This window comes from Urocitellus parryii, chromosome 16 (assembly GCF_045843805.1).
Source record: "Urocitellus parryii isolate mUroPar1 chromosome 16, mUroPar1.hap1, whole genome shotgun sequence".
In the NCBI taxonomy this organism is placed as follows: domain Eukaryota; kingdom Metazoa; phylum Chordata; class Mammalia; order Rodentia; family Sciuridae; genus Urocitellus; species Urocitellus parryii.
In genome coordinates, this window is record NC_135546.1 from 16,966,409 (window position 1) to 16,989,105 (window position 22,697).

The 22,697-nt window shown below is 52.0% G+C and overlaps 1 protein-coding gene across 1 annotated transcript; it reads left to right on the forward strand.

Annotated features, from left to right (window-relative positions):
* Positions 1–826: 826 nt before the first annotated feature.
* Mrps25 (mitochondrial ribosomal protein S25) lies at positions 827–22,533 on the forward strand. Its single transcript, XM_026383094.2, has 4 exons — positions 827–1,082; positions 4,028–4,134; positions 21,761–21,848; positions 22,152–22,533. The coding sequence occupies exons 1-4, from the start codon at positions 949–951 to the stop codon at positions 22,342–22,344; spliced, it is 522 nt and encodes a 173-aa protein (XP_026238879.1). The 5' UTR covers positions 827–948; the 3' UTR covers positions 22,345–22,533.
* The last annotated feature ends 164 nt before the right edge of the window (positions 22,534–22,697 follow it).

The following is a 22,697-nucleotide window of genomic DNA, read 5'->3' on the forward strand; positions in this document are numbered from 1 at the left end:
CAAGCGCCCAGTTAACAGGTGAAGAAATGAACGCGGGGTGGGCGTGTTTTTAAACTTGCTTAACACTGCTCTGCTGAACCCAGGGCCTCATACGTGCTAAACAAGCGCTCTACCATTTTAGCTACACCTGCAGCCCTTTTTAAAATTCTTTTGAAGCAGGGGGATCTCAATAAGTTGCCCAGGATGGCCTCGAACTTATGATCCTCTTGCCTCAGCCTCTCCAGTAGCTGGCAAAAGTATCCTTCACAAGATTCGCTAGTGAGGTCCAGAGCTACAGGTCCCAAACCATTCATTTTTTTCCTTTGGCAAACCAGCTTGTTTTTGAATTGAAAATGGTGTACTTTGAACTTTTTTCCCTCCTGGGTGTTGAACCGAGGGGCGCTCTACCACTGAGCCACATCCCCAGCCCTTTTTATTTTGAGACACGTCCTCGTAAATTGCCCAGGCTGGCCTCTTAACTTGCGATCCTCCTGCCTCAGCCTCTCTCTAGTCGCTGGGATGACCACTGCGCCAGGCTCCAACTCTCCATTTCAAAACCGAAGATTTTGAGAGAGAAAAATGGGTTGATTTGGGGGCAGAATAGCAAGCTCTCAGTAGACTTGGCAGCGGTACCAGGTGTATTGATTTATTTTCTAAGGTAGAGTTCGAGCCTATTTAATTACTTTCCCGTGGGCGGGTGGGGAATTGACTAATTGACAGAACGTGAAAATACCAAAGCTCCCAGGTGGCGGTGGCTATCGGAGCCGCACGCCCGCTTGCCCGCGCCCAGCCCGCGGAGCAGGACTACAAATCCCAGGCTGCCCCGCGGCGGCGTGCGGCCCGCCGGGAGGCGCCTCCCGTGATTCCGTGCGGGCGTGGAGACCCGCGAGGAGGAAAGCGGCGCGAGCTACTCCGGGCCCGACGGCTGCCGGCTCGCGTCTCCTCGCGGGCCGCCCTGCCTCCGCCGCCATGCCCATGAAGGGCCGCTTCCCCATCCGCCGCACCCTGCAGTACCTGGCCCAGGGCACCGTGGTGTTCAAGGACTCGGTGAAGGTCATGACGGTGAACTACAACACGCACGGGGAGCTGGGCGAGGGCGCCAGGTCAGTGTCCGGCGGACCGCGACCCGTTCCCGTGCCTCGCGCTGCCTGCGTCACCCACCGAACAGACTGAGCGCCGCGGGGCCGCCCGCGGTCGTGACCAGAGGCGCCGGGCAAGGCCCGCCCTGGTCTCCTTCCTCCCGCGTGGTGTGACAAGGCCACCCTGAGGAGGCCACCGGACCCCTTGGCCCCCATGTGGCTGGGAGCTGGGGAGGGGCAGCCCAGGGACGCCTGACGTGGCTCGGGTCCCAGCTCTTCCACCTGTGGCTTTGGGCGAGCTGCTCCAGCTAGGTGTCCCCGACGGGGACGGTCACTCCGCCCAGGGGGAGGCGTCAGAGAGACAGCTGTTGACATGTAGCCAACCCTTGTTAATGCCACTCGGGCATCACGTCGCCTGTTTTTAAGGGCACCCGAGGGATGGGGAGGCCCCTCTGGGGGCTGGCCCGAGGTGCCGCCGCTGCCCACGGCGCGTGGGGGGCGTGGCGAGTGGGGCTGGGGGCGTGGCGAGTGGGGCTGGGGGCGTGGCGAGTGGGGCTGGGGGCGTGGCGGCGCTGCCACGGGCGGGCCCGTCACCACGCAGTGGAGCGAGTTACGCAGCTGTCCCCGCTTAAGGGAAACGCGGGGTGGTCAGCCTGGAGTGGGAACTGGGGCGTGGCACTTGGCGAGTGAAAAGGCTGGAACTGACCCCTGCGCGTCTCTGCGCTCTTCAGGTGTCAGCACGAATGTGTTGAGTGACCCTGGAATGTGGGGACTTCAGCAGGGTCGGAGCGAATAGCCGGCCAGAGCCGGAGTCTGGGAGGGAGCACAGTGGGAGGAAGCTCCTTGTGGAGGAGTGTCCCACGGGAAGGGCTTGGAGGGCAGGGTTGATGGAAAGAGCCAGAAGCGTCCTCGTAGCCATTACTCTAAGCAGGTGAGGCCCAGAGCTCGGGCCTGCTTATTTGGGATCAGCGGGGTGAGGGCTTCCGGAGGACTTGGGCTTGGGGAGAAAACCCACTGACTGGCCCCATGTCGCCTGCCAGCCTTTGCTCATTCAAGGGCCCTCCGCATTTTTTTTTCTTCCCTTTTCTTTTTGGTCCCAGGAATTGAACCCAGGGGCGCTTAAGCACTGAGCCATATCCCCCAGTCCTTTTAATTTTTTGATTTAGAGACGGGGTCACCCTGAGTTGCTTTGGGACTTGCTAAGTTGCCGAGGCTGGCTTTGAACTCGTGACCCTTCTGCCTCAGCCTCCCAAGCCGCTGAGATGACAGGCGTGTGCCCTTGTGCCTGGTGGCCTGGGATTTGTAGTCCTGCTCCGTGGGCTGGGCGCGGGCAAGGGGGCGTGCGCGGCTCTGATAGCCACCGCCACCTGGGAGCTTTGGTATTTTCACGTTCTGTCAATCAGTCAATTCCCCACCCGCCCACGGGAAAATAATTAAATAGGCTCGAACTCTACCTTAGGAAATAAATCAATACACCTGGTACCGCTGCTTGTTTTTCTGGTGCTGCTGGGGATGGGACCTGCCAGAGTTGATTTCCTCAGTCCTCTCCCCTTGTTCTGTCCCTGGGCTGTCACAGATGAGCCCACAGTAGACCTCAGGGTATGAAAGTGTGAAAGCAGAGGTGGAATTGTTGACTTAAGATCTGTGCTTTCGCGCTGGGGATGTGGCTCAAGCGGTAGCGCGCTGGCCTGGCATGCGTGCGGCCCGGGTTCGATCCTCAGCACCACATACCAACAAAGATGTTGTGTCCGCCAAGAACTAAAAAATAAATATTAAAAAATTCTCTCTTTAAAAAAAAGAAATAGATCTGTGCTTTCAAAAAAAGTGAAGGCAATTTACATTTATGTCTCTACATATTTCTTTTAGTATTGAGGAATGAACCCCAGGGGGTGCTCTACCCCTGAGCTACAACCCCAATCCTCTTTGAGACAGGGTCTTCTAATTGTCCAGCCTTAAACGTGCATGTTGCACCATACCTAGCCCCAATTTATTCTTTTGTTGTTTTTGTTCTGGTACAGGGCATTGAATCCAGGGGTGCTTCACCACTGAGACACATCCCCAGCCCTTTTTTTATTTTGAGATAATGTCTTGCTAAGTTGCTTAGGGCCTCACTAAGTTGTTGAGGCTGGCCTCCAACTTGTGATCCTCCTGCCTCAGCCTCCCAAGCCACTGGGATCACAGGTGTGGGTCACCACACCCATTCCAGTTTATATTCTTCATGAAATGTTTCCTTTCTTCTGTAACCTTTTTTTTAAAAATTAATCCTCAAAGATGAAAAAGAATCATTTTAATTTACATGAGTTGAGTGGGAAGGTTCTAGAACATAGGATGATGGGCCATTTCCCTTTCTCTTCCTCTGCGCTGCCTAGCAGTGGCCCTTGCCTGTCAGTTTTATTAACGATGTGTATGATTCTGTCTCAAGGGAACGGATCCTTTGGTTTATGTTTTGGGAACATATTTCTTCTGACCTGGCAAATGTTGACTGTTGGTCAAGTCTGCTGTGCTTTTGCTGTGGTTGTGGGGATCCGTCTTGGGAACATTCTGGCTCAGGGTCTTCCTCCACACCTGCGCTGTAGAGTATTCCTTTATTTCAAAGTTGGGGCCTGACCTGGACACACTGCACACCCAGGGGTCCCGCTGGACGGGCTTCACCCACTGCCCGCTGTGCGGGCATCAGACCGAGGCGTGGACCTGTTGGGATTCTATTTTTCCTTTTAAATCTTTGGTCAGTTTTGGGGAGTGTGCCACAGGAGGGCTTTTGATTTCTTTCCCCTGAGTGAATAACCGGGAGTCCCAGCACTGTGGGGGGCACATGGTGGGGGTCCTTTCCAGCTACAGTTCTGCCTTTTGCGGGGTTAGTGTCCTCTGAGAATCCAAGGCAGCTCTGGACACTCCCCAGAGCGGTCCATGTGTGCTCCACATTTTATGGTCAAACCCCTGTGACATTGGGTCGTGTCTTGTATTTGCAGGAAGTTCGTGTTTTTCAACATTCCTCAGATCCAGTACAAGAACCCCTGGGTGCAGATCATGATGTTCAAGAACATGACCCCCACGCCCTTCCTGCGCTTCTACCTGGGTGAGTGGGCCCTGGGGCCGTCTGGGCGGCATCTGAAAGACGCTTCTTCCCACCGCAGCAGTTGGGGTCTGAGAAAGCACTTCCCTCGTGTCCCCTGCCAGGGCCTCGGTGGCCTCTGATCTGGACGCGTCCCCCCACCTCTCCTGCCTGCCGCTCCTCCGGTGATCTCCTGCTCACGGGCTGGTTTTTGCAGAATTTCTTGTTGCGCGGTGCGGAAGGCCACGCCCTGCGCCCAGACCCCTCTCCACCCGCCGTTTCCTTGTTTAACCAAATAAGACTTTCAAGGGGCCGGAGATGTTGCTGGGCCCTGGACTCCGTCCCCAGTCCTGGGGTCCTGTGGGAGGGGTCTGGGCACACTGGGGTCCTTGTGGCAGGGGTCTTGATTGGTGATTTGGCCAGCCACGCCCATGTCCGAGGGGCAGCGGGCGCCCCACGTCCGGGGCTGTGCTGGACGGGCCTTCTCGGAGCAGGGGCTTGCTGCTGGGAGGCCCCACCCCTCGCGGCTTCAGCGGCGCCCAGTTCCCCACAGCTCACGGATGGCTCCCGAACTTCGGCCAGCGCAGGCAGGTCAGGGAGCAGAGGGCTGGCCTCGGTGGCCCCTCGTCTTGTCGACCCTGCGCAGCGGCTCTCCCGTTTCTTCCGCAGTGAAGGCGGAACAGGGCTTACAGGGCTGGCGGCTCCAGGGACCCGCAGGTGGGCGAATGGACCTGCCCTTCCCTCCTGCCTCTGCTGGGTGCCCGGGCCCCTGGGAGAGGCCCGTCCAGCTCGGGCTCTCTGCCCTGGGGAGGCGCTCCAAGCAGGAGAAACCAGTGAGAGAACATGCTGGAACATCACTGCTCTGACCAGCACGAACCTGGAGCCGGGGCCCAGGGCGCAGAGAGGGTGATGGTGGCACCCGTGTGTTTGCGCGAGTGTCTGGGGGCTGCACTGGAGCCAGCCCAGGGGTCTGGTGTTTTGTGAGGCCTCTTTCTCCCACCGCCTTCTTGATATTCGTCGTCCTCATCGTAAATCAGCAGTTGATCATTTGAAGCTGCGGGTGGAACCCGGGGCCTTCTTTGAGCCGAGCCGCCTCTAATGGGCTTTTGTTTAGAGATAGGATCTCACTGTGATGCTCAGATTGGCCTCCAATTCCTGGGCTCCAGCGATCCTCCTGCCTTGGCCTCCAGAGTAGCTGGGACCACAGGCACAGCCTTTGTTCCTGGCTTCTGTTTCTTTTTTTTTTTTTTTTTTTAAAGAGAGAGTGAGGGGGGGGGAGAGAGAGAGAGAGAGAGAGAGAGAGAGAGAATTTTTAATATTTATTTTTTAGTTCTCGGCGGACACAACATCTTTGTTGGTATGTGGTGCTGAGGATCGAACCCGGGCCGCATGCACGCTAGGCGAGCGCGCTACCGCTTGAGCCACATCCCCAGCCCCCTGGCTTCTGTTTCTTTTCATTGCTGAGTGATACTCCACTGTAGGGACACACCACAGTGGTTCACCCATTCCCCTGCTGAGGGTGCTGGGCTTTTGCTAGGTGCTAAGACATCGGGGTGAGACTTATTGGAGAGAAGACCTTAAAGGATAAAGGGCTGCAGGGGGCGGGCAGGGGAATGGCCGGATCTCTCTGGGACAGGAGGTCTGGGGAGGGGAGCTGCAGGTGACAACACAGCTGAGAGAGTCGGCCCCAGGCCTGTCCCAGCTCTGCTGGGCAGAACGTCCCTGAGAGCGTGGGCTTAACCTGGGGTGCAGCAGACCCCAGAGGCACAGTGACGGGGCTGCCAGCTGGCTGGTACTTGAGGGAGCTCTTCTGAGGGGAAAGCTGAGCAGGTCTCGCTGCAGCATAGCCCCACAGGCTGAGTGGGCTGAAAAGAAAGGAGTGTACTTCTCACAGTTGTGGGGGTTTTTGTTGTTGTTTTCCTTAATTGTATAGGGATTGAACCCGGGGTTCACTGAGCCACATCCTCAGCCCTTTTAATTAAACACAGGGTCTCGCTGAGTTGCTTAGGGCTTCCCTAAGTTGCTGAGGCTGGCTTTGAACTCGTGATCCTCCTGCCTCGGCCTCCTGGGATTAGACATGCTCCCCTATGCTGAGCTTGTCTCTTACAGTTCCAAGGGCTGGGAATGCCAGAGTGCGGGGCCACATCTGGTGAGGGCCCTTCCTGCGTCTAGACCAGCGGAGGGCATCACAGGGTGAGAGTAAGTGTGAGGCTGGGGTCTCTCCATCTGATAAAGCCACTGATGCCTGCGTGGAAGCCCCACCCTCCTGATCTCGCCTAACCTTAATTCTCCCAGAGGCCCCCCTCCAAGTACTACCAACATATCAATTTGGGAATTGAGTTTCCAACACATGACCTTTGGAGGACACATTAAAACCATGGCACATCTGCTGGGTGTGGTGGTGCACACCTGTAATCCTGGGACCACGAGGCTGAGGCAAGAGGATCACAAGTTAGAGGCCAGCCTCAGCAACTTGGCGAGACCCATCAAAAACGTAAAGAGCCCCTAAGTTCAACCCCAGTACTGCAAAACAACAGCAGAAACCACTGCACACCTGCAGAGTCCCGCGTGCTGTGACAGATGGCGTGTCCCTAGGTTGTTCCAAGGGATTGGGGCATGGGCATCTTTACAAAAAAGCACTCTGTAATATGGTATATATCATATAATATGTCTAAATAACAATAAAACATTATTCTGTTGGGGGAGGGGGATCATTATTCTTTAAGACTTAAATTTCAGCCATTCCAGAGGTTGGATGCAGTGCAGTGTGCTTAGCATGCCCAGGGTCCTGGGTTCAGTCCCTGTCAGTTTAAAAAAAAAAAAAAAAAAAGGAGGGGCCTCCAGTGGTGTGTGTCTCATTGCAGGTTTCTGGGTTCTGTCGTCTGTTTTAGCTCCTTGGGGTTCTGCATGGTCACTGGTACCCAACAGCTCAGAGGTGCAGGGAGACTGACTGCATTTGGTGACCCTTCCCTCCCAGCCCCCTCCTCTCCGTTCTCCCTCCTCTGTTCTGTAGGCTCCTGAGGTGCTAGGATTATAGGCTTGTGCCACTGCGCCCGGCCTCTCCCTAGTTTTTTGAGGATTCTTGGTCATTGCCATTCTGACTGGGGTGAGATGAAATCTCTGTAGTTTTGATTTGCATTTCTCTAATTGTATTTATTCTGTGAAGTGTCTGTTCAGTTCCTTAGCCCATTTGCTCATTGGATTATTTATTTATTTATTTATTTTTTTGGTGTTGAGTTTTTTGAGTTCTTTTAAGTCCTTTATAAGTCGGTGCTCTGAGGTACATGTGGTAAAGATTTTCTCTCCTTCTGTGGGTGCTCTCTTCACATGATTGTTTCCTTTGCTGAGAAGAAGCTTTTTAGTTTAAATCTATCCCATTAATTGATTTTTGATTTTACTTGTTGTGCTTTAGGAGTCTTATTAAGGAAGGCGGTTCCTGAGCTGACCTGGTGAAGAATTGGGCCTACTGTTTCTTCTGCTAGGCGCAGGGCCTCTGTTCTGGTGCCTAAATCCTTGATCTGCTTTGAGTTAAGTTTTGTGCATGGTGAGAGAGGGGGGTTTAATTTCAGTTTACTACTTAATGGATTTCCAGTTTTCCCAGCACCATGTGTTAAAGAGGCTAGCTTTTCTCCAACTCTTTGTCTCTCTGTCTTCTATTCTGTACCATTTTGTCTGTTTTGGTGCCAGTACCACACCGTTTTTGTTGTTCTAGCTCCCTAAAGTCTGGTATAGTGATGCCTTTTGCTAAGGATTGCTTTGGCTATTGTGGGTCTCTTATTTTTCTAAATGAATTTCATGATTGCTTTTGTCCATTTCTATGAAGAATGTCATTGGGATTTTAATAGGAATTGCATTAAATCTGTTTAATGCTCTTGGTATTATGGCCGTTTTGACAGTGTTGATTCTGCCTATCCAGTAGCATGGGAGATCATTTTATCTTCTAAGGTCTTCTTCAGTTTCATTCTTTGGTGTTCTGTAGTTTTCATTGTAGAGGTCTTTCCCCTCTTGTCAGATCGATTCCCAATGATTTTATTTTTTTGAGGCTATTGTGAATGGGGTAGTTTTCCTAATTTCTTTCAGTGGATTCATCACTGATGAATAGGAATGCATTTGATTTATGGGTGTTAATTTTATATCCTACTTTGCTGAATTCACTTATTCTAGGAGTTTTTTGCTGGAATTTTTAAATATAGAATATAGAATCTAAATATAGAATCACGTCATCAGTAAATAATGATAGTTTGAGTTCTTCTTTTCCTATTTGTATTCCTTTAATTTCTTTCTTCTGTCTAATTGCTCTGGCTCGAGTCTCAAGGACAGTGTTGAGTGAAAGTGGTGAAAGAGGGCATCCTTGTTCCAGTTTTTAGGGGGAATCCTTTCAATTTTTCTCCATTAGAACGATGCTGGCCTTGGGTTTAGCATAGACAGCTTTTACAGTGTTGAGGTATGTCCCTAGTGTGCCTGGTTTCTCTAGTGTTCTGAACAGGAAGTGTGCTGTATTTTGTCAAATGTCTTTTCTGCATCTATTGAGATGATCATATGATTCTTGTCTCTAAGTCTGTTCATTTGATGAATCACATTTATTGATTTCTGTATGTTGAACCAACCTTGTGCCCTGGGATGAACCCCACTGGATCGTGGTGCACTATCTTTTTACTGTATTTTTGTATGCAATTTGCCAGAATTTTATTGGTAATTTTTGCCTCTATGTTCATCAGGATTATTGGCCTGAAGTTTTGTTTTCTTGGTGTGTCTTCGTCTGGCTTTGGTATCAGATGGCTAGCTTCAAAGAATGCATTTGGAAGGGTTCCCTCCTTTTTTACTTCATGGAATAATTTGAGGAGTATTGGTGTTAGTTCTTAATTGAAGGCCTTGTAGAACTCTCCTGAGAATCCATCTGGTCCTGGGCTTTTCTCAGTTGGTAGGCTTTTGATGATATTTTCTATTTCATTGCTTGAAATTGATGTTTAAATTGCGTATATCCTCCTGATTCAGTTTTGGCGGGTTGTATGTTTCTAGAAATTTGTCAATGTCTTTGAGATTTTCTATTTCATTGGAATATAAGTTTCAAAATAGTTTCTTCTGATTATCTTCTGTATTTCAGTACTGTCTGTTGTGATATTTCCTTTTTCATCATGAATTCTAGTAATTTGAGTTTTTCTGTTCATTTGTGACTAATAGTTTATCAATTTTATTTTTCAAAGAACCAACTTTTGTGTCTGTTTTTTGGATTGTTTCTTTTGTTTCAATTTCATTAATTTCAGCTCTGATTTTAATTATTTTCTGTCTTCTACTTTTGGTATTGATTTGTTCTTTTTCTAGGGCTTTGAGATATAATGTTAGGTTATTTATTTGTGGACTTTCTATTCTTGTAATGAATGAGCCCAATGAAGTGAGCTCTTTCATGAGTTGCCTTCATAGTGTCCCAGAGATTTTGATATCTCATTTACCTCTAAGTATTTTTTATTTGATCCCTGATTTCTTCTGCTAGCCATTGGTCATTTGGTTGTGTATTATTTAGTCTCCAGGTGTTAGAGTAGCTTCTATTTTTTATTTTATCATTGATTTCTAATTTTATTCCATTATGATCTGATAAAATGCAGGATATTATGTGTATTTTTTTTTTTTTTGTATTTGCTAAGTTGCTTCGTGCCATAGATATGGCCTATCTTAGAGAAGGATCCATGTGCTGCTGAGAAGAAAGTGTATTTGCTTATTGATGGGTGAAATATTCTCTATATGTCTGAGTCTAAATTATTGATCGATTATTCACTTCTGTGGTTTCTTTGTTAGTTCTTGTTTGGAGGATCTGTCCATTGGTGAGAGAGGTGTGTTAAAGTCGCCCAGTGTTACTGTGTTGTAGTCTGTTTGATTCTTGAAATTGAAAAGGGTTTGTTGGATGTATGTAGATGGCTGCATTGTTTGGGGGCATAAATATTTACAATTGTTAGGTCTTGTTGATGTATAATTCCCTTCAGCAGTGTGCAATGTCCTTCTTTGTCCCTTCTGATTAACTTTGGCTTGAAGTCCACTTTACGTGATATGAGGATACAAACGCTGCTTGTTTATGGGATCGTGTAAGTGATGTGTCTTTCCCATCCTTCCCCCTTCAGTCTGGGAGTGTCTCTGCCCATGAGGTGAGTCTCTTGGAGACAGCATATTGTTGGGTCTTGTTTTTTAATCCAATGAGAGAGTCCGTGTGTTTTGATTGATGAATTTAGGCCATTTACATTCAAGGTTATTATTGATCTGATTTATATTCCTACTCATTTTGGTTTATTTTTGTTTTTTAATTTGAATTAGGTTCTCCTTTCATTGACTATTCCTTTAGCGTAGTTTCTCCCTTTGCTGGTTTTCACTTTTTTTTTTTCATTTCACTTTCATGAAATATTTTATCGAGGATGTTCTGTAGTGGAGGCTCTAGTTGTGAGTTCTTTTAACCTTTGTTTATCATGGAAGGATTTTATTCCATCTTCAGACCTTAAGCTTAATTTTGCTGAACGTAGGATTCTTGGTTGGCATCCATTTTCTTTCAGAGCTTGGACATATTATTCCAAGACCTCATAGCCTGAGAAATCAGCTGAGATCCAGATTGGTTTCCCCCTGAACATCATCTGGTATTTTTTTCTCGCAGCTCTTAAAATTCTCTCTGTAGTCTGTATGTTAGGCATTTTTATTATGATGTGCCTTGATGTGGGTTTACTGCAGTTTTGTACATTTAGGGTTCTGTGAGCCTCTAGTATTTGATTTTCCAATTCATTCTTCAGGTTTGGGAAATTTCTTGTGTTATGTCATTGAAAAGATTGTGCATTCCTTTCATTTGTAGTTCTGTGCCTTCATCTATCTTGATAAATTTTAAATTTGGTCTTTTCATGTTATCCTATAATTCTTGGGTGTTCTGTTCATGGTTTCTTAACATCTTTGAATGGTCAACTTTGTTTTCAAGATTATATATTTTGTCTTTCTTGCTTGAGGTTCTGTTTTCCAAGTGGTCTAGTCTGTAGGTGATGCTTTCAAGTGAATTTTTAATTTGGTTTGTTGATTCCTTCATTTCTAGGACTTCTGGTTGATTTATTTTTAGAATCTCTTTTTATTGAAGTGATCTTTCACCTACTGAATTCTATCTCTGATTTCACTGCTTACATCATCCTTTACGTCCTGGGTCAGTTCACCTACGTACATGCGAAACTCCTTCTGTCATTTAGTCTACTGTGGGTGTCAGTGGATTTTGTTATGGGAGCATCTTGGTTTCTTGGGGCAGTTTGTCCCCTTGTGTTCTCAGGTGGTTGTGTGTCTACCCATTTAGTGTGGACCTGAGGCAGCACAGTTTCTACTTGTAGACGTACAGTGTTCCTGAAGGTTCCAGTATCTCGTCTTTGAGAGAGAGACCATGACAGCAGCCATTATAAACAATATACCAAACTGCTTAAACCAGCCAGCTCCTCGAAGACGTCTGTGATAGTGTCACAGTAAACAGAAATGTGTTCAATTATTGTCCACAACGTGAACAGTAGGTTTGCAAAGGGTTTACAGTTTCAAATGGTGAACGGAGGGAGAAGAGCGTGGTGTAGGATGTGATGCTTATGAGGAAGGAGGAGAGACAGTAAAACATCCCAGGGAGAGTGAGCGGGGGATTGATAAAGGTTGGCTATTGGTAGGAGAAAAGAGATTCCAGGGAAGCAGGTAAGTGAGAGGAGAAATTTGTGTATAATGAAAGATTTTTAAATAAATAGAAAAAAGTAAAAATGAAACAATACACAACTGATTCTTGAAAAATACTTGGTTTGAAAAATGGCAGAAATTTGAGAGGAAAAAAAGAAAGAATCTTGATGAGCAGTTGACTGCTTCTGTTGGGGTTCAGAAGTTTCTCAGCTTCCCTTCTCGGCAGTGGGGTTGTCTGGGGTGTGGTGCTGGCTCCACCCTCAGGGTGGGTGGGGTTGGTCCCGGAGGTGGAGCTCCGGAGGCGGGGCGCAGGCTCGGGGTGCTCCAGGCTCCTCCCGGGCCAGTTGGTCTGCAGATCTGAAGTCCGCGCTGGGGCGGGGCCCAGCAATCGCGTCCCCGCTGGAAGACCGCACCCATGGCTCTCCTTCAGGTTCCACTCGTGTGGCGCAGGAGCTCGTTCTTAGCCCACTGTGGCTCCTTGGCACACCAGGATTCCTGGTCTCTGATGCAGAGACCGGTCCCTCCCACTCCTGCCCTTTCCAATCACCTGTCTCAGGGCTGGAAGGGGCGAGCAGCCAGGTGGGTCCCCCCTCCAGTGTTTCCCTGGGTAAACTCCTCCATGCTGGTCACTTGTCGCACTCTCTGACACCCGGTGTGGGTGTGCCCAGCGTGGTGTGCCCAGTAACCGGCCCCCAGGTGCAGCTGCCAGGTGGTCCCCTCTGCTGCCTTCGCGCTGGCCCGGGGACACGGCGACGTCCCTCCACCCGCGCACACTGCAGCGCAGCCCAGCTGAGCCGTGGGGCGGCTGATCTCCAAAGGCTCCTCACCGACCCCGACTCCGCCCCAGGCTTCCTTTGTCGCTGTACCTTGATCCCGGACAGACAGACGGACGAGCCTGGTGTGTGCCTCCAGCCGTGCGGGGCTGGGGTGCTTGGCCCCTGAAATTCCACTCCAGTCCCCTGATGCCTGCCCAGTGGCGCCTTTGCCGAGGAGCTGTCTGCTGGCCTTGGTCCGTGGTGCAGCCCGCAGGGAGACGGTGGGTCTCGGCGTGGAGCCGCACCGCCCCGCACCGCCAGGGAGGTGGCCGCCCTGGCTCTGCCTGCTGGCAGCTGGCAGTCGCCATGGGGGTGACGCCCGTGTCTTCCTCGAGTGCACGCTGCTGTCGTCTGGGACAGCCGCTGGTCCATGGGTGATGAACTTGTGTCCCTCTATCTTGCTAGATTCACTCTAGGCGCTAGAGTCTTGGGGGGAGGCTCTGGGTCCTGTAGATGAGGACTGCGCCCCGGCAAACGCGTGGCTGCGCTGCTTCTCCTGTTCCCATCCCCCTTTTCCCCTCGGGTCGCGGCCGAGTCCCGGGCTGTGTTGAGCGTCGGTGCTGGGAGTCCCCATTGGCCCTGGGTCTGTTGTAAATGGCCTTTACAGCATCGAGGTGAGGTGACTTCCTTCTGTCCCCAGCTTCTTTCTGACCTGAGTGGCTGTTGGATGTTATCAAAGGCCTCTGCTGCGTCTGTTGACCGGATCGTGTGATCTTCTTTTTCTTAATTTTAAGTGCTGAATCACATTTCTTGGTTTGCAGATGTTGAACCAATCTTTCATCCCCGGAATGAAACCCACTTGAATGGGGTATGGTCGTCTTGATGTGTATCTTCTATTTTTATTTTTTTAAATATCATGTTGCAGTTGTAGGTGGACACAATACCTTTATTTTAGGGTTATGTGGTGCTGAGGCCCCATCCCAGCGCCCCACATGTGCTAGGGCAGCCCCAGCCCCTCTTGATGTGGTTGTAATGTGGGGGTTTGTTTGTGTTTTCTTTAGGATTTTTGCATCTATGTCATGAGGGCTATTGGTCTGTAGTTCTCTTGATGCACCTTGGGATCAGGGTTATACTAGCTTCATAAAAAGTATTTGCAAGTGTTCCCTCTCCTTAGGAGAAGAACTAGTGTGAGTTCCTCTGTGAAGGCCCCGTAGTGCTCAGCTGAGGATCCTTGAGGCCCAGGGCTTTTCTTTTTTGGAAAGATTTTAATCACGGTTTCAACAGATATTGGTCTTCCTGGTTCAATTTTGGCAGGTCATACATGTCTAAAAATTTGTCCATGTATTCCATATTTTTAAGTTTATTAGAGTCTGTTTTCAAAATGGAGCTGATAGTAGTCTGGATTTCAGAGAGCTCTGTGGTGATATCTTCTTTTTCATCTCCAACCCATCTTATTGATTTCTTTCTTCTCACTCTTTTTTTGGGGGAGCCAGGGACCGGGGATTGAAGTCAGGGGCACTCAACCACTGAGCCCCCTCCCCAGCCCTATTTTGTATTTTATTTAGAGACAGAGTCTCACTGAGTTGCTTAGCACCTCACTGTTGCTGAGGCTGGCTTAGAACTCGCGATCCTCCTGCCTTAGCCTCCTGAGCTGCTGGGATAGGCGGGCACCATCGTGCCTGCTTCATTCTTTCTGTTGGTTAGTTTGAGTAAGGGTTCTCAATTTTATTTCCTTTCAAAGAACCAACTCTTCATTATATCGATTCTCTGTGTTTTTTTCTTAATTGCATTATCTCGGCTCTGATCTCAATTATTTCCTGTCTCCTCCTGGTTTGGGGGTATGTTCCTTTTCTAAGGCCTTTAAGGTAGAACAGAAGCTTATTGATTTGGGATCTCACTCATTTTTAATGTAGGCACTCGGTGCTACAAGGGTGTTCTGAAATCCCCCAGTATCACTGTTGGGGCCTCCTAGAAGTGCTTTTGTGCTGTGACATTTTGATACATTGGGTCTTTGTTCTCATTTAAAAATTTTTTTTCCTTGTAGATGGACACAAGATCTTTATTTTTATTTACCAATTTGTTTAATGTGGTGCTGAGGATGAGACCCAGGGCCTCCTGGGAACCAAGTGAGCACTCTACCACTGAGCCACAACCCAGCCCCTTGTTCTCCTTCTTAAGAATTTTTTCATTTCTAGGAATTTCTTAATTTGTTTTCATTTCTTATTACTACCTTGATCCATTCTTCATTTCAGAGAATATTTTTCAATTTCCATGAGTTTACATGGTCTCTCTCATTTTTCTTGCTGATATTTCCTGTTTAATTCCATTGAGATCTGATAGGACACACGGGATCACATCAGTGTATTTATTTTATTTATTTTGCTAAGATTTGCTCTGTGGCCTTGAGTATGGTTTATTTTGGGAAAGTTCCATGCAGAGCTGAGACGAGGTCAAGTCAGCTCCTCTGGGGTGGCATATTTGTAGAAGTCCATTTGATTCCTAGTGTTGGGTGAATCTCTGTGGACTTTTTTTGTTGTTTCTCTGTCTTGATGACTTGTCTGTGGGTGATACGGGTGTTTTGAAATCCCCCAGTATTACTCTGGGGGCCTATGTGGAATTTAATGTCATGGAATTTTTTTTGAAGTTGTAGATGGATGCAGCATCTTTATTTATTTGTTTTTCATGTGGTGCTGAGGATCCAACCCAGGGCCTCCCATGTGAGGCGAGCGCTGTGGCCCAGCCCATGGAGTGTTCTTTCCGTGGGATTTTGTGTGTGGACATTGTGGCTCACGTGTCTCCTGTGGCCCTATCTTCTTGTTGGGTTGTTCCTTACCAGGCTGCAGTGTCCCATGTGGGAATAGCCACTCCTGCTTGTTTTCTTGGGCCGTGCGCCTGGAGTTGTCTTTGGTCCTTCTTCCTTCAGTCTGTGGGTGTCTGCCTGGAAGACAGGACTCTCCCACACAGCACATAGCTGGGTTTTGTGTTTTGATCCATTCTGCTGATCTGCATCTTAATTGAGGACTCGAGGCCATTCATGTCCAGCACATGGCTGAGTGTTTGTGGTTCCTGCTGTTTGGGGTCTTGCTGTGTCCCGTCCTGTCTGGACCATTCTTTGGAGTTTGGGGTTTTTGTTTGTTTCTGTGTGAAGTTTATCTTTGTTCTTTGCAGAACTGGTTTGGTGCTCATGAATTCTTCGTTTATTCTGGTTGTGGAGTGTTCTTATTTTCCCCTCTAATGTGAAACTGAGCTCTGCTGGATTTAGTGACCTTGGCTCAGGGCTGTGTCCTTTTAGGGTTTGGAATATCTCGCCCCAGGCCTCCTTGATTTCAGACTCTCGGCAGACACATCAGAAGTGGCCTTACTGGTTTCTCTCTACAGGTGACCTGTTGGTTTTCTCTCTGGCTTTTAATATTCTTTCCTTGTTTTCCATGTTAGGTGTTTTGATGGTGCTGCGTCTCAGCAAACTTGGTCTCTGGCTGGTCTGTTGGGGGTCCTAGGAGCCCCTGCGTGTGGACAGCCATCGTGTTCTGCCACGGGGGGCGTTTCCCTGAGCTCTAGGTGAAAAGGTTCTTTCCTCTTCACTCCGTATCCCCATGTTCTTCCTCCCAGTGACTCTCAGGTTTGGTCGTTTAAAGCCCTTAGCTCTGATTTCCCCCTTTCCTGCCCTCCGTGTGTGGGGGTCCTGTAGCCCGTCTTTAGGGCCCAGGGCTCTGCACCGTCTGGGAGTGAGTTTGCATGTGATGGATCTTGTCTCCCATCTCGGGGTTCTGCTTGGCCCCCCTGTTTCTGTTTCTTTATTAAGATGGTCTTTCGTCTCCTGTAGTCACTCTCTTGGTTCCTTCCTTAGATCTTCTTTTAGTTTGTTGGACATTCTGAGAAGCAGTTTCTCATGATCTTCCTGTTTCTTCGTCTCCCCCTCATCCGTGGCACCCCTTGTTGGGGGCTGTGGGTTTGGGGAGACTGTGCATCTGTGTCCTCGGGCCCTGGTCTTGGCCCCAGGGGGAGTGGACTCCTCCCCCTGTGTTTACCCACATTCCCGGGTTGTGACTGGTGGAGTGGCCTGGATTCAGATGCTCCTAGGTGTGGGTCTGAGCCTGTGTGTGACTTCACTGTTCGTGCTGTGGCAGTGGATGCCCAGTGTGACCTGGGGCCCTCGTGGTTCAGTGGGGCCTGGACAGTAGTGTGGGGTTCGTCTCGCCTCTTCCTTGTGTGGAAGTGCAGCTGAGGACGAGTGTCAAGCTGTGGGGGGGACAAGGTCCAGGGTGGCTGCGCAGCAGAGTGTGTTCCTGTGACCCTGTGGTGTCCCGGGAAGGAGGGAAGGAAGGGAGGAAGGAAGAGGTCCCAGCAGCCCTTTGAATAAGGGAACCAGCAGTGGCGACAGTGACACCGTCCGCACAAGGCAGTTAGGAGAGAAGGACGCGTGGCAGGTTTCACCCTCCAGAGAGTGGGGAGAGAGTGGGGAGAGCAGGGTGGGGGGCGAGGAGGGGCGAGGCCTGGAGCCTGGCTGTGAGCAGGATGGCCGAGCCCGGACCAGGCCGGGGTGCGACTTTAAAAATGTACAAATGAGGAAAGAGACGCTTCTGGGGACACTGGGTCTCCCCCAGCCAGTGGGTGCGGCTGGCGCTGTGGGGAGCCCACAGCCTCCGCAAGTGGTCGCAGTGAGAGCGGCTAGCGGAGGGGGCCGTCCACCGTGTCCCCGGCCTGTCCCTTGCTTGTCCCTGGCTCAGCGGGGAGCAGGATCAGCTCCTGAGTCCCCCGGGAGGCGGGTCTGGGGTCTTCTGGACCCTTGGCCCTCTGCTGCCCAGGGACCCGCCGTCCCCCATCCCCGCTGGTCTCTAAGCCTCGGGGCTGTCCTGGGCTGTCCCCACTGGAACCCCCCCCCGGGTGGAACATTCTCTGCTGGGGCTCTGTTCTGGGTGCCACTGAGGTCACGGGCAGTGCTCGGCTGCCCTGTGGCCGTGTCTGCTCTGCTGTCCCGGCACCTGGCTGCCCCAGTCCTGCCTGGTGCCTGTCCTGTGCAGGGCTGTCGCAGGGCTCCGCACAGGCCGCCCGGGGCTCCAGCAGGGGCAGCCTGGGTCCCCGCGGGCTCTCATTTGCGTCCCAGCCGGGTGGCAGCGGCTTTCCTGACCTGGGGGTGCTGGGTGCGTGGGTGCCAACAGCGCCGCGGGTCACCCAGGGCAGGCCGCCCTCTGACCGGAGCCCTGGCAGCCTGTGCTGGGTGCTGAGGAGGGTTGTGCGCCTCTGAGCCTCTGTCCAGGGCGGAGTCGTAGCGAGGGCCCCCTTTGAGTCACCTTCAGGGAAGCTGCGCTCCCGCTCCGTGGACCCCGGGCTCCGTCGCTGCCCGCCCACCTGCCCCGCTGTCCTTGGGTCTTTTTTTTCCCCCGTGGGTTCGGGTCCTGGGGGTTGACCCAAGGACACTGGGGGTGAGCCACACCCCCGGCTCTGTGTTTTGGGTCTCACTGACTTGCTTGGGGCTTCACTAAGTTGCTGGGGGTGGCCTCCTCCTCGTGATCCTCCTGCCTCAGCCTCCAGTGGGCACCCTCGCGCCCAACCTCACGGTTCCTTGGCAAAGAATCTGCTTGAATCTTTTGTTAATTTAAGGGGGAAAAGTTGGGGCAATTTTTTTCTTGACTTTTTATAAAGTGTCCTTTGCTGTAGTTACAATCTGGATGCGCTGTCCTCCCGGGGCGCCTGTTACTATAGCCATGGAGCTGGGCAAGCCGGTGGCCTCTGGGGTCTGTGGAAGGCGGGGCCCCTTCTCTGTCCCCTGTCCGCTGCTGCTGCTGCCCTCCACTCCCCCCACCATGCTCCTGTGTCCCTTTGGGCTCAGAACCCTGGGTTGAGCCCACCTGCGGCCACACCTCTGAAACCATGAGCCACAGCAAGCTTGTCCTCCCCTAAGTTGTCACTGTTGGTATTTTAGTCACAACGTGGAAATGTTAGCAGATTAGAGGGCTTTTTTTTTTTTTTTTTTTAATGAGCAGAGTTGGAAATTTTCAACTTTGCCGAGTTCCAGGACACCCACTGCTTTCTGTTGTCCCTTGATGCTCTTGGGCCCTCCTGGGACATCTCCACCCACCCCAGGCCACAGAGGTCTTCTCCTGCACTTCTGCCGCAGTCCGGCCGCAGCAAAATAACCGGGGGGCGACGAGCAACTTGTGTAGATTGATGCAGCAGGAGTGGGAGCCGTTTCTTGTAGGACAGGAGGGGTATTTATACATTGCACACAGCTCATCTAATTAACATAAACTCGATACAGCAGTCGACCAATCGGGAATCTCCACACTTCATGGCTCGCTGGTGTTACTTCACCAACCACTCCCCCTGGCAAAATGCCAGGCGCCATCCTGACTCGTTTACAGACCCTAACACACTTCCTTGAAGAACTGTAACCTTAAATGTCTATGTTTTGTCCTGTGGTCCACTTGGTGTCATCTCCTGTGTTCAGTAGGGTGTGGCTTTAGACTAGGAGGTCTCGGGACCTATGACCCCGTGTTCAGCCTCCTTTCCCCGCTGAATACGCTGCGTCTGTCAGTTCACACAAGTGGACAACAATGTGTGGGCTCCACAGCTGGTCACTCAGCCATGGAGAGGAGCAGCTGGCGTACACCCCACCATGTCACTCTGGCGTGCTACTAGGGGAAGGAGCCCGGTACAGAGGCCCACGTGCGGGTACACTAGCTCCCTTGAACCGTGTCTTTAAAAGGGTTAAGATGCTGCGTGTATCCTGGGTGTCTACCCCAACGTCCCCTGACAGTGTGATTTCTGAAGTCCTTTTCCTCCCTCTCACTGGTGGACACTGGTCCTAAGCTCATAGCCGCCTGTGGTTGTGCAGTGTCACATTGAACTTGAGTGGCGCATGACTGTAATCCCAGCTGTTCAGAGGCCAAGACAGGAGGACCTCAAGTTCAAGGCCAACCTGAGCAACATCATCCCTGTCTAGAAATAAAAATGGGCTGGGTGTAGTTCAGGGGCAGAGCAGACCTGAGATTAACTCCCAGGAAACAAAAGTGATAAATGAAGAAATGAAAGGAATTGGGTAGTGTTCGTTCAACGAGGCCCTCTGATTTTTCCATGTAGACCACAGGCCTGTCAGCTGGGCGAGGGTCACATTGGAATTACACTGCCGTTGACTGCTGCTTCCTGTGTCTGCACCTGTCGACCTTGCTCTCACCGTTTCTCGTTTTTATTTCTAGATAGCTTAAGATACCGTGTACAGTGTGCCCGTGTCACCTATAAATAAGGACATCCACTCCGCTCCCCCTCCTGCCCCCTTGTGTTTGGTCTTCACTGGCTGAAGTGGTGTCCGCATCTGCACGTGGGAGTTTGTGTTATTACATCCTCAGCAGCAGGGTTCTGCTTTGTTTTTGATACAGGGATTGAACCCAGGGGCCACTGAGCCTTGTCCCCAGCACTGTTCTCACTGAGTTGCTGAGGGCCTCGCTGTTGCTGAGAGTGAGTGTGAACTTGAGATCCTTGTGCCTCAGCCTCGCGAGCTGCTGGGATGACAGGTGTGCACCACCAGGCCCGGCTAGTAGCAGGTTTTATTTTCATTTTTTAAAATCTTGGCGATTCTGATGACACCTCATTGTATTCGTTAGTATTTTCCTAGTGAGTAGATTGAAGATTTTTTCGTGGGTGTATTGGCCACTTCTGTTCTGCAGTCGGCTTGGCTTGAGTTGACAGTTGCTACGTACTTTGGGCACAGGTTCCTTACCCCCAAGGTTGTGGCTTATGATGTCTTTGGAAGTGTGTAAGTTTTCGATTTTAGTTCAATTTTTTAGTGGTTTTTCACTTGATGTTTTTTCTTTGTCTTTATTAGTGTATTGTGCCTGCACATGACGGAAGTGACACACACGCACACACAGTGTCACAGCTTGGCCAGGGCCACCCCCACCCCTTTCCTCCTGTCTCCCTCACCCCCGCCCCTCCCACCCCTGTCACTTAATTTTTTTATAGTTTTTTTTTTGGTATCGGGACTTGAACCAGGGGTGCTTGGCCCGAGCCACCCCCCAGCTTCTTTCTTCTTTATCTAAAGACAGGGTCCTGCTGGGTTGTGGGGTCGGCCTTGAACTCACGTTCCTTCCTCTGCCCGCGGCTGGGGTCCCAGGTGAGGCCACTGTGCCCGCGTCCCCTCCTTGTCTTTCCTCTCCGGCTTCCACACGTGAGAACACAAGCCTCCACCCTCCGGGTGAGGGGGGCCCGCTTCAGTGGTCACTACGGTCCCTCCAATGGCCGAATCCAGCTGCCCCATCCACGTGCCACCCTGTCGTAGAGCCACCTGTCTGTTGGTGGACACCTGGGGTGGCTCATAGTTGAGCTCTTGATGTGGCTGGAAGCCTTTGTTCAGCAGGGTTACGATCTGCTCCCGTGTTCTCTTCTAGAAGGTTCCTTCTCTGGCAGCCTGGGGCGTGCTGGGCGGGCGCGCTCAGAGTTGGTGCGCGGGTCCGCTCTCGGCCTCGGATGCGCACGTTCGCCCTCCTGCACGGGCCCGCCCGGGCCCAGGCCGCTGGTCCGCACATGAGCAGGCAGTTCCCGGGCTAGGTCCGTCGCCGAGCCCGCGCGTCCCACTGCCGTGATCCCGACTCGGTGCCGTGGAAACGGGAAAGCGGCCTCCTCCCCCTCCTCGCCATCTTGTGTTCCAAGGCGGTGGCTGCTCTGAGCCCTTCACCTTTCCATGTGCTTTCAGGGTCAGCTTTTCCGTTTCTGCGGAAACACCTGCTTGGGTTTGGGCAGGGTGGGCACTGGAGCCGCGGGTCAGTGGCCCTGAGTCTCCTGTCGCCGAACAAAATAGTTCCTTACCAAAAGGCCGGCGGGCGCCCCGGGACTCAGCGCTGGCACTAGAGAGGGAGTTTGGGGACGGAGCTCGGTGTGCAGAGCCCCGGGTTCCATCCTCAGAGGGTGTGTGTGTGAGTGTGTGTGTGTGTGTGTGAGTGTGTGTGTGTGAGTGAGTGTAGGCCCCAACCCACTCCAGGGAGACCTGGGCCACGGCCCCTGCAGCCCGTCTGCGCGGCGCGGAGTCTTGGCTGCAAGGCGCGGTGCTGCGCAGGGTGCTGGGCACCCACCTGAAGGCGGCTCGGATCCCGGGAGCACGGAGAGCGCCAGGCGGCCTCCTGGGTTCTGTAAACACGTGTGTCCATGTGACAAGCGTCCCTGCCCCTGCAGCAGATGGAGTCGCAGCTTCTGGGGCTGTGCGCACGAGCTGAGCCTCCGTCCCGGGCCTCTCTTTCCAGACTCCGGGGAGCAGGTCCTGGTGGACGTGGAGACCAAGACCAACAAGGAGATCGTGGAGCACGTCAGGAAGATCCTGGGGAAGAGCGAGTGAGTGGCTGCCCCTGACCGAGGAGGAGCTGAGCTGGGGCTGCTCACGGCTGGCCTGTCCGGGTCAAGAGGGCAAGCTCGTCCCTGCCGGGGTGGCGACAGGCCCCTGGAGCGCAGCTGGAAGGCCCCGTGTGAAGGGGACGTCTGGCTCCAGGGGTCGGGCCTGGGGAAGGGCTGACCCCAGGACGCACGCTGCTCTTGGGGACAGCAGGGGGTTGTCTTCCCAGGGACCTTGCCCTCGTGCATGGGGTGGGTAGGGGTTCCTCGGGGACCGGGCTGCGCTTCACCTCGGCGCTCCTGCAGGGAGACCCTCCAGAGGGAGCAGCAGGAGAGGCAGCAGCTGTCGCACCCGGCCAACTTCGGGCCCCGGAAGTACTGCCTGCGGGAGTGCATGTGCCAGGTGGAGGGCCAGGTGCCCTGCCCGGGCCTGGTGGCCCTGCCCAAGGAGATGACCGGCAAGTACAGAGCCGCCCTGAGGGCCAGCGCCAAGGACTGAGCCGCCCGCGCACCAAGCGGTGGTGAGATGGGGGTGACCCCAGGACTGTGCTCGGAGGTCGCCTGTGGACTGAGGCTGAGGTGCTGCATGGATGTCCCCGTCCCTTGCTCAATAAAAGGCCTGGTGGCCCCAGCAGCAGTGTGCCTCTGGTCCTGCCGCAGGGAAGGGGCTCTGGGCAGGGAGCGTAGAGGCCGTTGCCAACGTGTTGTCCTGGGACACTCTGCTCCAGTGCTGTGGGTCATCTGCTCTCGGGGAGGTGACAGCCACCATGGCTGAGCCTGTGGCTTTGTGGCTTTTCCACTCCTCGGAGGGCTGGCCTTTCCAACAAGCATGTGGCCCTTGCGTGGCGTGGG